The 12,919-nt window shown below is 35.8% G+C and overlaps 1 protein-coding gene across 6 annotated transcripts in view; it reads right to left on the reverse strand.

The window, feature by feature from the left end:
* Positions 1 to 12,919, reverse strand: part of CDH18 (cadherin 18) — a 982,055-nt gene that overhangs the window by 59,541 nt on the left and 909,595 nt on the right. For all 6 annotated transcript variants that reach the window (XM_059416934.1, XM_059416937.1, XM_059416936.1 and 3 more), the window contains one exon: positions 7,797 to 7,933. In XM_059416934.1, coding sequence (XP_059272917.1) covers positions 7,797 to 7,933 — 137 coding nt within the window. The remainder of the gene's footprint in view (positions 1 to 7,796; positions 7,934 to 12,919) is intronic.

Below are 12,919 nucleotides of genomic sequence, written 5' to 3' on the forward strand. Positions count from 1 at the left end.
ACTGAAATTGGGATAGTGCAGTTTTTACAAACCCTTAAGGTATCAGCATATTATATAAAAAGCATCAAAAATTAGAACGTAGTATATATCAAATTCTCCCCATGGGTAGAACTCAAAAGAGGTTTGAATAGCTTTGAATGGAATTGGCCTGCAGGTAAAGATAAGAAATAAGCCTTGATGGTCCTGAGCCAATGTGAATAACCCTATACGTTTTGCCATCATTTACCTACTACGGTCTCATATTATGTATTAAATACAATTTTTAAAAACAGTGAATGGAGATTAGTTCAGGCCTAATTGGAGATATATGTATGTATGTATGTGTGTGTGTGTGTGTGTGTGTGTATATATATATATATTGTTTATCTGAGAGAGAGAGAGAGCAAGCAAGAGAGAGAGCTCAAGTAGGGGGAGGGGCAGTAGGAGAGGGAGAAGTAGCCTCCTGGCTGGACGTGAGACTCCATCAACCCAGGGATCATGAAGTGAACTGAAGGCAAACGTTTAACCCACTGAGCCACCCAGATGCCCCTGGAGCAGTATTTGTAGAGTGTCTGAAGTGACAACTTCACCCTGGATTGTACAGGAGGGTGAACGTAACCCAATTTCGGGCGCCATTCATTCTGTTACCATGTGGCAAGTAAGCAGAGTCCTTGTTGTTTGTTACTGTAATATAGCAACACTACAGCAAAAGATGAAACAACAAGGAAAGCAGAACACAGAAACTCACAGAGAAATAGAGATAGGGACATAATCAAGATAACCCTGAAACCTAATTTGCCTGAGAACTTTACAGGTATGTGGACCAGTAAGTTTCTTTTAAATCTTAGAACAGATTGAATTATTGTTTAGATATTTTATATTTATCTGTTACATGGCAAAAGGTAACTAAAACACAGACATATACACTACAAATAAATACTCCATAAAAGTATTTAATTTCCATCATCTAAAGTTACAACTAGATTAAATTTGAAATTTATGGATACTAATCTTTGAATATGTTTGCAATGTTGCATAAGAATTGAGGAGAAAAAACAAGAAGCATTCAACAACTAAACAGCACTAAACATTGGTTTCTGGACTGAGATAAGCATATAATTTGTTTAGAGAAGTGAAAAGGAGAGCTGAGGCAAACATCGTAACAGTGCAAAAAACAAGCAGTGTTGTTTAATTCGTGAACTCTGGTAAGAGCCAAAAACTTTCGGGTTCATTAGAAGTATCAATACAGTAGCAGCTCCCTGACTTTGGCTCCTTTGGAAATACATCTATCAGGCAAGCAGTGAACACTGAGCGTCCGATTTTGATCAGGATAAACTCTTACATATGGTGCACAGAACAAGGAGAAATAAGATATTTTAGGCAAAATGGGAAATATATATAATTTAATGATCATTGAACTGTGTAGTAAGTTACAAAGTTTTGGGGCAGTTAAGGTAGGTGCAGAAATGAAGAACAAAAAGTATTCATGTATCTAACAGTTTGATGTGTCAGGAAATGTTCTTAGTATTTGTGAATACTAGGATAAAGATACACTAGACCTGATTGTTAGATCTGAGATGTTCACAATCACAGGACAAACGTTACAATAAAATGTGATGTGCCATATTTAAACCTAATAAGTGATAAATGCTCAATTTAAGGCATGCATAAAGTTAGAATAAAGAGGGAGGAGTTGTAAAATTTTCCTGAGACTTTGAGGATTTCACAGATGTTCTGACATGTAAAATAGTTCTTAAAAGTAAACAGAGGTTTGTAAAGCAGAACAGAATGAGCAGAGGACATTGAGAGATGAAAGGATTATACAATTATTCAAAGAACATGGCCTGTTTGAGTATCTGTGACTAAAAGTATGATATACATTTTTCTGAGAATTAAGCTGAAAACAGAGAAGGCCAAATTTTATAAAGAAAAATTCAGAACATATGTGTATACCTCTGTCTTTGGTATTAGTACTAAATGGAGCTGTGACATAAATTATGTTGTGATTGGAAGCGATGTTTCTTAATAATAAGTTGCTTTAGAATCACTTAAGCACATGGTTTTCAAGCTTTAACAATCACCAAGGGAGCATGATAAAACCCTAGATACTATACTACAACAAGTTTTTCTAAATCATGGTGTGCCCAGATATCTGGACAGGCACTTTTCTGTTTGTTTCTGTGAGGGTGTTTTTGAATTAAATTAACATTTAAACTGGTGAACTAAATGGGCATCTGGCTGGCTCAGTTGGTAAAGCATGTGACTCTCAATCTTGGGGTCATGAGTTTGAGCCCCACGTTTGGTGCAGAGATCACTTAAAATAATAAATAAATCATTTAAAAAAATTATAGATTGAAGCAGATTGTTCTTTACCATGTGAGTGGGCCTTATTCAATCAGTTGAAGACCTGACTAGGAAGAAAGACTGGCCCTCCCTTGAATAAGAGAAAATTATTTTGCCTGATTGCCTTTGAGTTAAGATAGTGGCTCTTTCTGGTTTTGGCTTTTGAACTTAACTGGGATATTGGTTCTGCAAAGTTTTGACTTCCCAGCCTCCATAACCTTATGAACCAATTTCTTAAAAAAAGAAAAAAGTCTCTTTATTGGTTCTAAATCCTTCTAGATTTGAATCCTATTGGTTCTGTTTCTCTGTAGAACCCTGACTAATGTAGGTATAGTTGGAAACAGAATGCAGGCTAACCTTTCCTCACCCTTCATCTCAAGACTGAATCCATGCATTATCCTGTCCATGAAACCTTCACTGATCCTCTTAGAGAGGCTAAACTACCATGACTTTATGTTTCCCTAGCCCCTAAAAACGTTGTCACAATAATTATCCATAGTGCAATCATCCATTTACCTCATCTTCGGCATGAGCCTCTTGAATTCCTCAAAAGTGAAACAGGGTCCTCAAAATCCCTAGTGCCTAACATACGGCACGTCCTAGCAAGTATCAATTATTAATACATTTTGAGTGAATTTATCAATGTGTAGTTTAGGGTAGAAATGATAAATTGTACCATACCAAAGTACTAGAAGGGTGGCTAAGAAAGTAGAAAATAACAAGTGAAAAGAGAGTGATTAATACAGTCAAATAGCACAAAGACATCAGGGAGAGATCAGAAATGAAAAATACTCTTTGGATTTAGTGATTAGTAAATTATGACCATAAAGTCAACTTCTGAAAAGCAATGTGGATAAAATTATACATTATCTTGACCTTAGGCATAAATAAGGAAATGGAGGGAGATGGTAGCTATTTATTCTGGAAATTGTACTAGTGAGTCATATAAAAGGAAAAGTGAGTAGTGAGTCATATAAAACCCTGAAAAAATATTTGTCATCTAGTAAAAAGAATAAGCTTTCATTTTTTTCTCTCTCTTTCTTTCTTTCTTTTTTTTTTTTTAAGATATTAAGAGTCTCTTATGGTTTGTCTCCCTCCCGATCCCATCTTGTTTCATTTTTTCCTTCCCTACCAGGCCTGCCAAAATCCTTCATCCTGCCTCTCAAATTCCTCATATCCGGGAGAGTATGTAATAATTGCCTTTCTCTGATTGACTTATTTCGCTCAGTGTAACTACATCTAAAGGAAGTAGACTCAGGCAACAAGAAGAATGCACATTAAAACAGTTTCTTCCCCAGAGCCTCAAGGTAAGAGCCCAGACCAGCTGACACGGGACTTCAGTCTTGCCAGACCTTAAGCAAGGAATCCAATTGAACCTACCTGAACCTCTGACCTACAGAAATCATGTGGTTATTTGTTACTCAAAACCAGAAATGTAACAGAAATTTCTAAAGAGCTAAATTACGGATTACATGGAGGGAAGTCATGCTATCTGTAACAGAAACATTTCAGGTATTTATTTTAAAAACTTTCTTCATCAAGAACTGTGATATGGGATAAGAATACACTTTTTACTTCTCTAATCAAAGGCAGTTTATTGAATTCATCTGATTCTTAGTGTCTTCATTAAGATTGTAGAAATAATCTTCTGCCACAGAATGAATTAATGATAAAATAAACCTCAATTAGTTAAAATATGTGATCCAAACCTGGTTTCAATGAATATCAGCTTCCCTTAAGAGTCATATTAGGAAGAGCATAGATCTAGGAGCCAAAATATTTAGATTCATATTTTGTATGAGTCTCAATTTCCTTATCTATAAAATTAAAATAATACCTGTTCTCTGTATTTCAGAGATTTTTATTAGGATGATATTTCTGTAAAAGCACACAGTACAAAAACAAGATAGCAATCAGCTATGTTTAGCGGTAGCTGGGAAGGAGGAAAGATGTCAAAAACCAGACACATGTTTTCTGCCTTTACCATATGTTTGGGCAGCTGAAAAGTCACTTGGACTTAGAACCAAAGGATAAAAGAAAGCAGAATCAAACACCATGTAGGGGTGCCTGGGTGGCTCCGTGGGAAAAGCCTCTACCTTTGGCTCAGGTCATGATCTCAGGGTCCTGGGATCGAGCCCCTCATTGGGTTCTCTGCTCAGCAGGGATCCTGCTATCCCCCTCTCTCTCTGCCTGCTTCTCTGCCTACTTGTAATCTCTCTCTCTCTGTCAAATAAATAAATCAAAATCTTAAAACACCATGTAAATAAGAGCTGCACTGTATTTGGGCCCCACCTACATGTTCAGAGGCCCACACACTTTTTTATGATACCCCATATTCTCACATTGGTCCCTTAGCATGTGGCCCGTTTACTTGGAGGAAGGGTTTTTTTGTTGTTGTTGTTGTTGTTTGTTTGTTTTTCTGTATACAGAACTCATTTGTTTTCTATTTTCTCTTAAACCCTGCTCCATTGCTTCATCTGCCCAGAAGGGGGCACCTTTCTCTTCCTTGCACAACACTCTAGGTAAGCCCCCCAAAAGTTCTTTGAAATAATAACTTCTAAATGTCATTCCATGGAACACCAACTTCCTCAGAAACTTACATTAAGAAGAGTTTTAAAAACCTGATTTTAATTCTGCAAAAGGTAACGTCAAATGAATGAAGAAACAAGAAAGTTTGGGAGAAAATACTTGTAAAATACAAATCTGAAGGACTATTTTCTAAAATGTATGAGGAACTCTTAAAGTTTACTGATGAGAAAACAAAACCAAAATAAAGAGTGGGCCAAGGACCTTAACAGACACCAAATCAAAGAAGACATACAGATGGCAAATAAGTGTATGAAAAGATGTTCCATATATATGTGTCATCAGAGGAAAGCAAACTAAAGCGATGAGATAGCACTCTATACCGCAGGGTCACCCAAATCTGGGGAACGCTTAACAGCAAAGGCTGGGGAAGATGTGGAGAAACAGGAACTCTCACTCATTGCTGGGGAGAATGCAAAATGCTATAACGACCCTGGAAAACACTTTGTCAGTTTCTTACAAAGCTAAATATACCCTTACCGTCTGATTCACTAATTGCAGTGCTTGGTATTACCCGAAAGAATTGAAAACTTCCGTCCATCTAGAAGCCTACACATGAATGTTTTTGCTGCAGTAGTTTATTCATAATTGCCAAAACTTGGAAACAACCAAGATGTCCTTCAGTATGTATGCTATAAAAAGACATGGAAAATCTTTAAATGTGCTTACTACTAATGGAAGAGGCCAATCTTAAAGGGTATACACTATGTAATTAAAACTAAATGACATTCCAGAAAAGGAAAAACTATTGTTCGAGTAAAAAAATGTGGTTACCAGAGGTCAGGGTAAGTAGAGATGGATGAGCAGTACACATGGGGTTTTTAGTGCGGGGAAAATAGTATGCATGATGCTATAATAATGAATACATACAACCACACTTTCATCTAAACACAGAGCACCACAAAACTAACCTACAACCATTGGGTGGTTGTAACCTACAAACATTGGGTGATGATGATGTGTCAAAGGTGTGACAAGTACATCACTCAGGTGGAGGGTGTTGATAATGGAGGGTGTAATGCACGTGTAGGTGTGGGGGCTCTTTGGAAACTCTTTGTGCCTACTTCTTAATTTTACTGTAGACCTAAAATTGCTCTACAAAAAAAAAAAAAAAAGGTCTTAAAAAATAATTTATAAAAAACATCAAGTACATTTCCAAAACAGGATGTATTAGTAAATACTTTGCTAGTGTGGCTGAATTTGAGATTAATGTTTACAAGCAACTGTACCTAGAAGGGCCCCCAGTGATGTTCAATAAGACACTTAAGTCAAGCAATCAGTGTATGAATGTGCACTTCTTAAGCAAGTCTCCAGCATGACTATAAAACCTTATCTACTGCTCATTCTTTCTACATACGTATTTATATTCAGGATTAAATTATTTCTACTAATGTTTAATTGAGGTGTCCCTAAGGCTTTTTTGTTTTTTTTTAAATTATCCTGTATATAATCCAGTACAATATGATCTACTATACTGCTTTACTTAATAGATAGGTATTAACCATTCCCCATATGCAGTACTAACAAAAAAATAAAAATAACTTATTAAGTATATATTTAAGATGTGATTTAAGTAAAAAGGAGCATTTCCTTTGGTGATAATTGCAAATAATATAATTTTCATTGTATATATGAACTAATGTATAGTCACAAATTAGTTTCTATTCGATGCAAATATTATTTGGACTAAGAGGAGACTTAGAAGCAATCTAAAGTATGGTTTCTGGTTGAAATACCTCTGGAATTACATTTGAGCTTCTTTTAAAGTAAGTTTCTGTTTATTTTTTTTTTCTCACAAATATCATTTTCTCTAGGGATTCTTCCCTTCAGTCTTCTATACACAGAGCCTGTTCCCCAATAGTGCATAATCTTTTCTGAATCTTTTCAATGCTTTTCTCATTTCTTGGATATATTAACCTATTAATCCCTTTATTTTTTTTAACTAATATTGAATCAGCACTTATCATTTGACAGTCATTTAATTGTCATTAGGTGACAAAAAGCATGCAATTCTATTCCTAGTCTGGTTATTTTGAAAATGAAAATTAACCAGAATGATCATAAATGAACCCACTCATGTATTCTTTATAATAGTCATTTAAAAGTAATTAGTGTATGCTTATTTTCAAAGAGAATATTATGTAGAAAAAAATATCTAAATGGAAGCCACTTGAGCTAATTTTGCAGATGTAAAAACACAAAAATATAGGCAGGTTATAAAAGGCTAGAGTAGTCTAATTATTGATTGGTAACAGAGGACATTATGAAAGTACATAAACTATAAGGAGCTATCAACCCACACCCACTAGAATGATTATAATCAAAAGATATATAACAAATACTCATAATCATACAGAGAACCTGGAACCCTCCACTGCTTTTACAAATGTAAAATGTAGCTACTTTGGAAAACAGTCTGGCAGTTCATCAAATAATTAAATACAGAGTTTCTGTGTAACTGAGCTATCTCACTTCAGGGTATATACTCAGGAGAAATAAAAACATGTCTACAAAAAGTTTTCATATTAATCTCACAGAATTTTTTTTTTTTCATGGTAGGCAAGCAATGGAAAGAAAACACAGAGCAAGCCTCACAATTATGAGGCAAACCAGATACTTTAGACTCAGGGATGGGGTTGAAGTGTTCTGTGATGTCAACTTTCCACCAGTGTGCTGGGATTAAAGTAAAAAAAAAAAAAATGAGATTTATTCATTGTATCTGACAATGAGTAACTGCATCTAATATGTTCTGCACACTCTGTGAGATGCTGGATGCCAGCGCCACAAATAAAAAGGGTAAGAGTCCCGCTCCCTAGAAAAAACTTGGCATAAATCTTTATGTACAAGTGACAAGTTTTTTTTTTTTTATGAGACATAAAGTAGTTTACCATTTTCTGAGGCAGCCACTGTGATGTTGTACCATGGAGTTTCTTCTCTATCAAGGACCTTTGTAGTCCTAATAGTTCCAGTATTGGCATCAATGTTGAAACATCTGTCATCTTCAGCACTGTAGTCAATGAAGTACCTTAGGAAAAAAAAACAGATAACTCTTCTTTTCACTTGATTATATAATGAAGAAAGTGAAACTAAGACAAGAGCAATATTAAATCAGACATATTCAAATATTTAAATGTATATTTTTAGTTTCTGTGTTTGCCTCCTAAGATTTGCTTGGCAACTTTATATTTGCATAGAACTGACATAAATTATTTTTATCTGTTAACTCCTAATTAATGTCTAATTAAATTACTAATTCAAATAAAAAAAAATACCTTTTTGAATTCCATGAATAGAACAGTAGATGATAGGAATATTGGGATTAATAACTAAATATTAGTAGGACTCTGGGAAGTCTTTAGTACTTTGGAAGAAAAAATGAAAATTCTCATTGCTCTATGTGCAAAATTTTTAGGAAAATAGAAGATGTCAGAGATTAGTTTATCCTGGAATTTCATTATAGCTGAGATTTGAAGATAAATATAAAATAAAGACCAAAACATTTCAATTAATTACCATTGTATGTGCATCACCTAGCCCCCTTGTTGAGTGAGAAAACGAGAAAACTAAATGAGAGGTAGGTTGCATTACTGGCCACAAATCATCTTCCCTCTCCAATTGCAGGGATTTCTCTTGCCAGATTTTGCCTCCAGCCTACTTTAGCAAAGAGATGAGCCCTGAGTGTGTGTAGGTGTCAAACCACTAAATTGTACACCTGAAACTAATATCACTCTGTAAGTTAACTAACTGGAATTTTAAAACAACAACAAAACAAAACAAAACAAAAACAAACAAACAAACAAAAAAAAAACTTTTAAAATTCAGAATGAGGTGTAAGGTAATTGAAAGTGATTATCATCATCGGAAATGATGGTGTCCTGTTCCATATTTGGGCCAAGGTTTCATAGGACTTTGCCTATTCTTTCTTATGCCCTGCCACTGCCACAAAAAGAACATGCTGGAGCCAGAAGGAAGATTAGAGACACAAGGACAAAGTTGTCCCAGTTTAGGAATCCTATCCTAGAGGAGAGCTACCTAGGAAATGAGCAGGTACATGACTGAATGCACTAGAGTTAAGCAGAGCTGGCAAACAAAAGTCAGCCTACTTTAGCTGATCTTCAACTAACTCAGACACATACACTATGCTTATAAATTACTCATTACTTTTCTTTATTCATTTAATTGCTTATTTCACTACCCCTAAGTTTTAGAGTTTTACATTATCCAGCATTATCCAACAGTTTATTAACATAAATATGAATTAAAAATATAGCAAACAACTCATCATATTCTCTAGAAATGTTCCAAACTATTTCTAGAACTATTGAAGGAAGTGTTTCCGTTTCCTCCTTTCCTTAAATCTCTATTATTTCTCCCTTCTTCCTTAACCTCAGTGTAAGTAACATTTTATCTAGACCTGCAGAACAAAAATGAACTGATTAGGCACAAAGTACTAGGGGAAGAATATTTGAAATCCAGGAGACCAAAGTGAAAATATCCAAATTAAAGAAAGAGCTTGATTTGGTCTAGGAACCAATGTACGTTTCAATGTGACTAGGCCAAAAGGATGTGGTATGTGGCCAGGGGTAGGACAAGCAATCCATGCAGCACGTGCTAAAGAGTTTTTATCTTAAAAAAAAAAAAAAAAGGAGTGGGGGGATTTTTAAACAAAGGAAATAACATAATTATATCCTGGAAAAAATCACAGTGGCTACTTTGGAGATTTTATTTATGTGTGAGAGAGAGCATGAGCTGGGAAAGGGGCAGAGGGAGAGGGGGAGAGTCTCAGGCAGATGCCATGCTGAGCATGGAGGCTGATGTGGGGCTCAATATCATGACCTGAGATCATAACCTCAAAACCAAGGCAAAACCAAGAGCTGGACCCTTAACCAAGTGAACCACCCCGGCATCTCTACCATGGCTACTTTGACTCTTAGACTGCAAAAAGTTAAACGTGATTCAGAAAAGAAATGATGTCATCTTGAATAAAGGTGGGAAAAGGAAGAAAATGGACAGAACCATAAAAAATAATGCTGTTGGATACAACCTATAGAACTTTCTATTGGAGTGGCATTAGTAAAGGAGGGGTTACAAAGGACTCCATTTGGGTGTGCTTTGTGTGTTTGTGTGTGTATGTGTCCTTGATCTATCATGTAATTGATAAGCCTGTTTACTGAGCTGGATAGAGGTAGAAGAAATAAACAAACAAATTTTCTCCCTTTGGGAGAAAAAAAAAAGGGGGGAGAAATCAATGATTTTGACACACTGTGCCTTAGAAGCCAATTAGATAAACGTGGAATCAAAAGCAAAGAACTGAATATGGGTGCAGAGTTCAAGCTCAAGAACAGCAAATATGTATTTAAGATGCATCAGCCTAAATTTAAGGTTGTGTGGATAGCATGGTTTCCTCTGGGAGACAACTGCAGGAGAAAGGTGAAATACTGGGTACTGCAGCACTCCACCCTTTGAGCCTAAAGCATGTCAGCATCGGTATAAGACCAGGTGGTAGCACAAGGGGAGGAAGACGCAAGGTGGGAGGCAAAGTGGGAATGGGTGGCACAGAAGCCAAGGAAGGAGACTGTTTCACGTGAACAATTATAGTAAATCCTATTAAGAGGCTGAGTGAGGTTAGTAAGGGTTGATTGGATTTGGGAAGATAGACAGCATTAGCTAACATGAAAAGAATGGTTTCAATAAAATATGAACTGTTTTGTTTTTGTTTTTAACAGTGGATTCAAGAATGTGAATGTATGAAGCCCAAGAGTCCAGGAAACACAATGCCATATCTCTCCTGGGTGCAATGTGTTAACAGACTATGTAGAACATGGTGCTAAGATATTAATAACATCATGCAGGTCCAAACTGTAGAGCATCCAAGGAAATGCCATTCAGTGAAAAGAACACCTTAAAGAGCTAAAATATAACAACCCTTGCAACTGTGTGATCAAAACAAGAAACAGACCATTTTGCATAGACTGTTCTAATAATAACTATATGTTAATTGAAGAAAGCTGAACACAAAGAAGGAATTTAAACAGGAAGAGGTAGAGGTATAAAGCAAATCCGATTCAGAGAAAAGACAGGAGATCCAGACACTGCAGAGAAGTGGGAAAGAGAAAGGTCATTGGGCTTTCCCAAAGCATTAAGTCCTGGTACCCTGAAACTGATCTTGGCTTGAGTTCCTATCACAAAAAATCCTTCTCGTACTATCAGAGTCCTTGATGCTTCTCCCTCTGCCCCTCATCGCACCTGTCCTCTCAATCTCTCAAATAAATGAATAAATAAACAAATAAATAAATAAAACCTTAAAAACAAAACAAAACAACAATCAGAGGCAAGGGCAGAACTAAACAAAACAAGGCTTCAGAAGTGGTTTTGATCAGTCTGGAAATACCAGCATTAAAGAGAGGTGCATTATAGATCATCTAAAAAGTACATAGTTTAATAATTTTATGAGAGAGAAACAGTGAGATATCTTAGATCTGGCTGCAGAAGTGGGTGGTGATTTTCAGACCACGTTCTATTGGCTACTAGACTAGCAAGAGCAAAAGAGAAAGAGAAGCTTCCTGTTGTAGCTTGTACATAAAAAACAGAAAGAATTTCTTTCCTTCAGCCATACGTTAATGCTCTAGTCAACATGACTGCCCCTACACATACTGTTACACTTGAATAAGAAGAGCTTGCTTTATTTATTTATTTTTAGAATTTATTTATTTATTTAACAGAGATCACAAGCAGGTAGAGAGGCAGGCAGAGAGAGGGGGGAAGCAGGCTCCCTGCTGAGCAGAGATGCCCTCCCCCCCATGCGGGACTCCATCCCAGGACACTGAGATCATGACCTGAGCCGAAGGCAGAGGCTTAACCCATCGAGGCACCGAGGTGCCCAAAGAGCTTACTTTAAGATAAAATATACTTAGATGAGGAATGAAGGTCGGTTTAATCATATCATCTACTAAGCCAGTGAGAAATTGTCACTATTCTCTTTGTGGCAGCAGTGGCTCGAGGTGCATTTTCAAAGGCTAATATACAGATAGGCTCTTGAACATACATAGAAAAGAAAGAAGAATGTGTTGGGGCCTTTATCAAGAACAAAATTCCTGATTTTCTGATACTATAGAGACAACAACCTCTTAAGGACACTGAAAAACATTTGTATTCTTTTTCTCTGTCTACGAGATGTACCTCCTGGTCTTGATTGATTCAGAATGCAAAGATGAACTCTATGGAAATTTGTCTCTACAACAGATCCAGCATATGTGTGAAAATGCTATTAAGCAATAAAGAAATTAACACAGGTTTGTAAACCAAGTAAATGTGATGCTTATAAATCTTTAAACCACTTCTAAGCTCCATGACTTAATGTATCACCTCTTTGAACCTCCTTTGTAAGCAAAATGCAGATATGACCCACATCTTCATTTTACTGTGAGGATTAAGTGAGGTAATATTTGAAAGCATTTTATGGTGAAGTATCAAATGATGAGCCTTCATGGATAAATATCATTTGCTTTATTGTCTTTTAGAAAGGTTTTTTTCTCTTGGAAACCTTGAGTGTATTTTGATAGGAAAGTTCACAAATAGTAAGTGCTGTTTTTTTGTTTGCTAGTTCTTTTCTGTTTTGTTTTCCTGGAAAAATGTTGTAAGCACAATAGGATCTGAATAAGGATTATTATTGAGTGAACAAGAGTCTCCATATAAATAGCATGAACTACTGTTTGTTTCTAAAAAAATCTATCAGAAAAATGAAATTATCTGTAATTCTTTATTGGGTGCATACAAGTCATTTTTATTTGGAAACTACATGAGAATAAAGCTCTTTTGCTTTCACCATTATGTCATAGGTGTATGACTTTGCCTTAGAAGTGAATTAATAAACTAATCAATCATTCAACAAATATAAAGAACCTGTTGATATCTATTATGAAATTAATTAAGGCACTCCATAGTAGCTTTTACTTCTTTTATATCCATTTTGGTAGAAATAATCAAGCCAATAAGTCATCATATTTCACTT

This window comes from Mustela nigripes, chromosome 12 (genome assembly GCF_022355385.1).
Source record: "Mustela nigripes isolate SB6536 chromosome 12, MUSNIG.SB6536, whole genome shotgun sequence".
In the NCBI taxonomy this organism is placed as follows: domain Eukaryota; kingdom Metazoa; phylum Chordata; class Mammalia; order Carnivora; family Mustelidae; genus Mustela; species Mustela nigripes.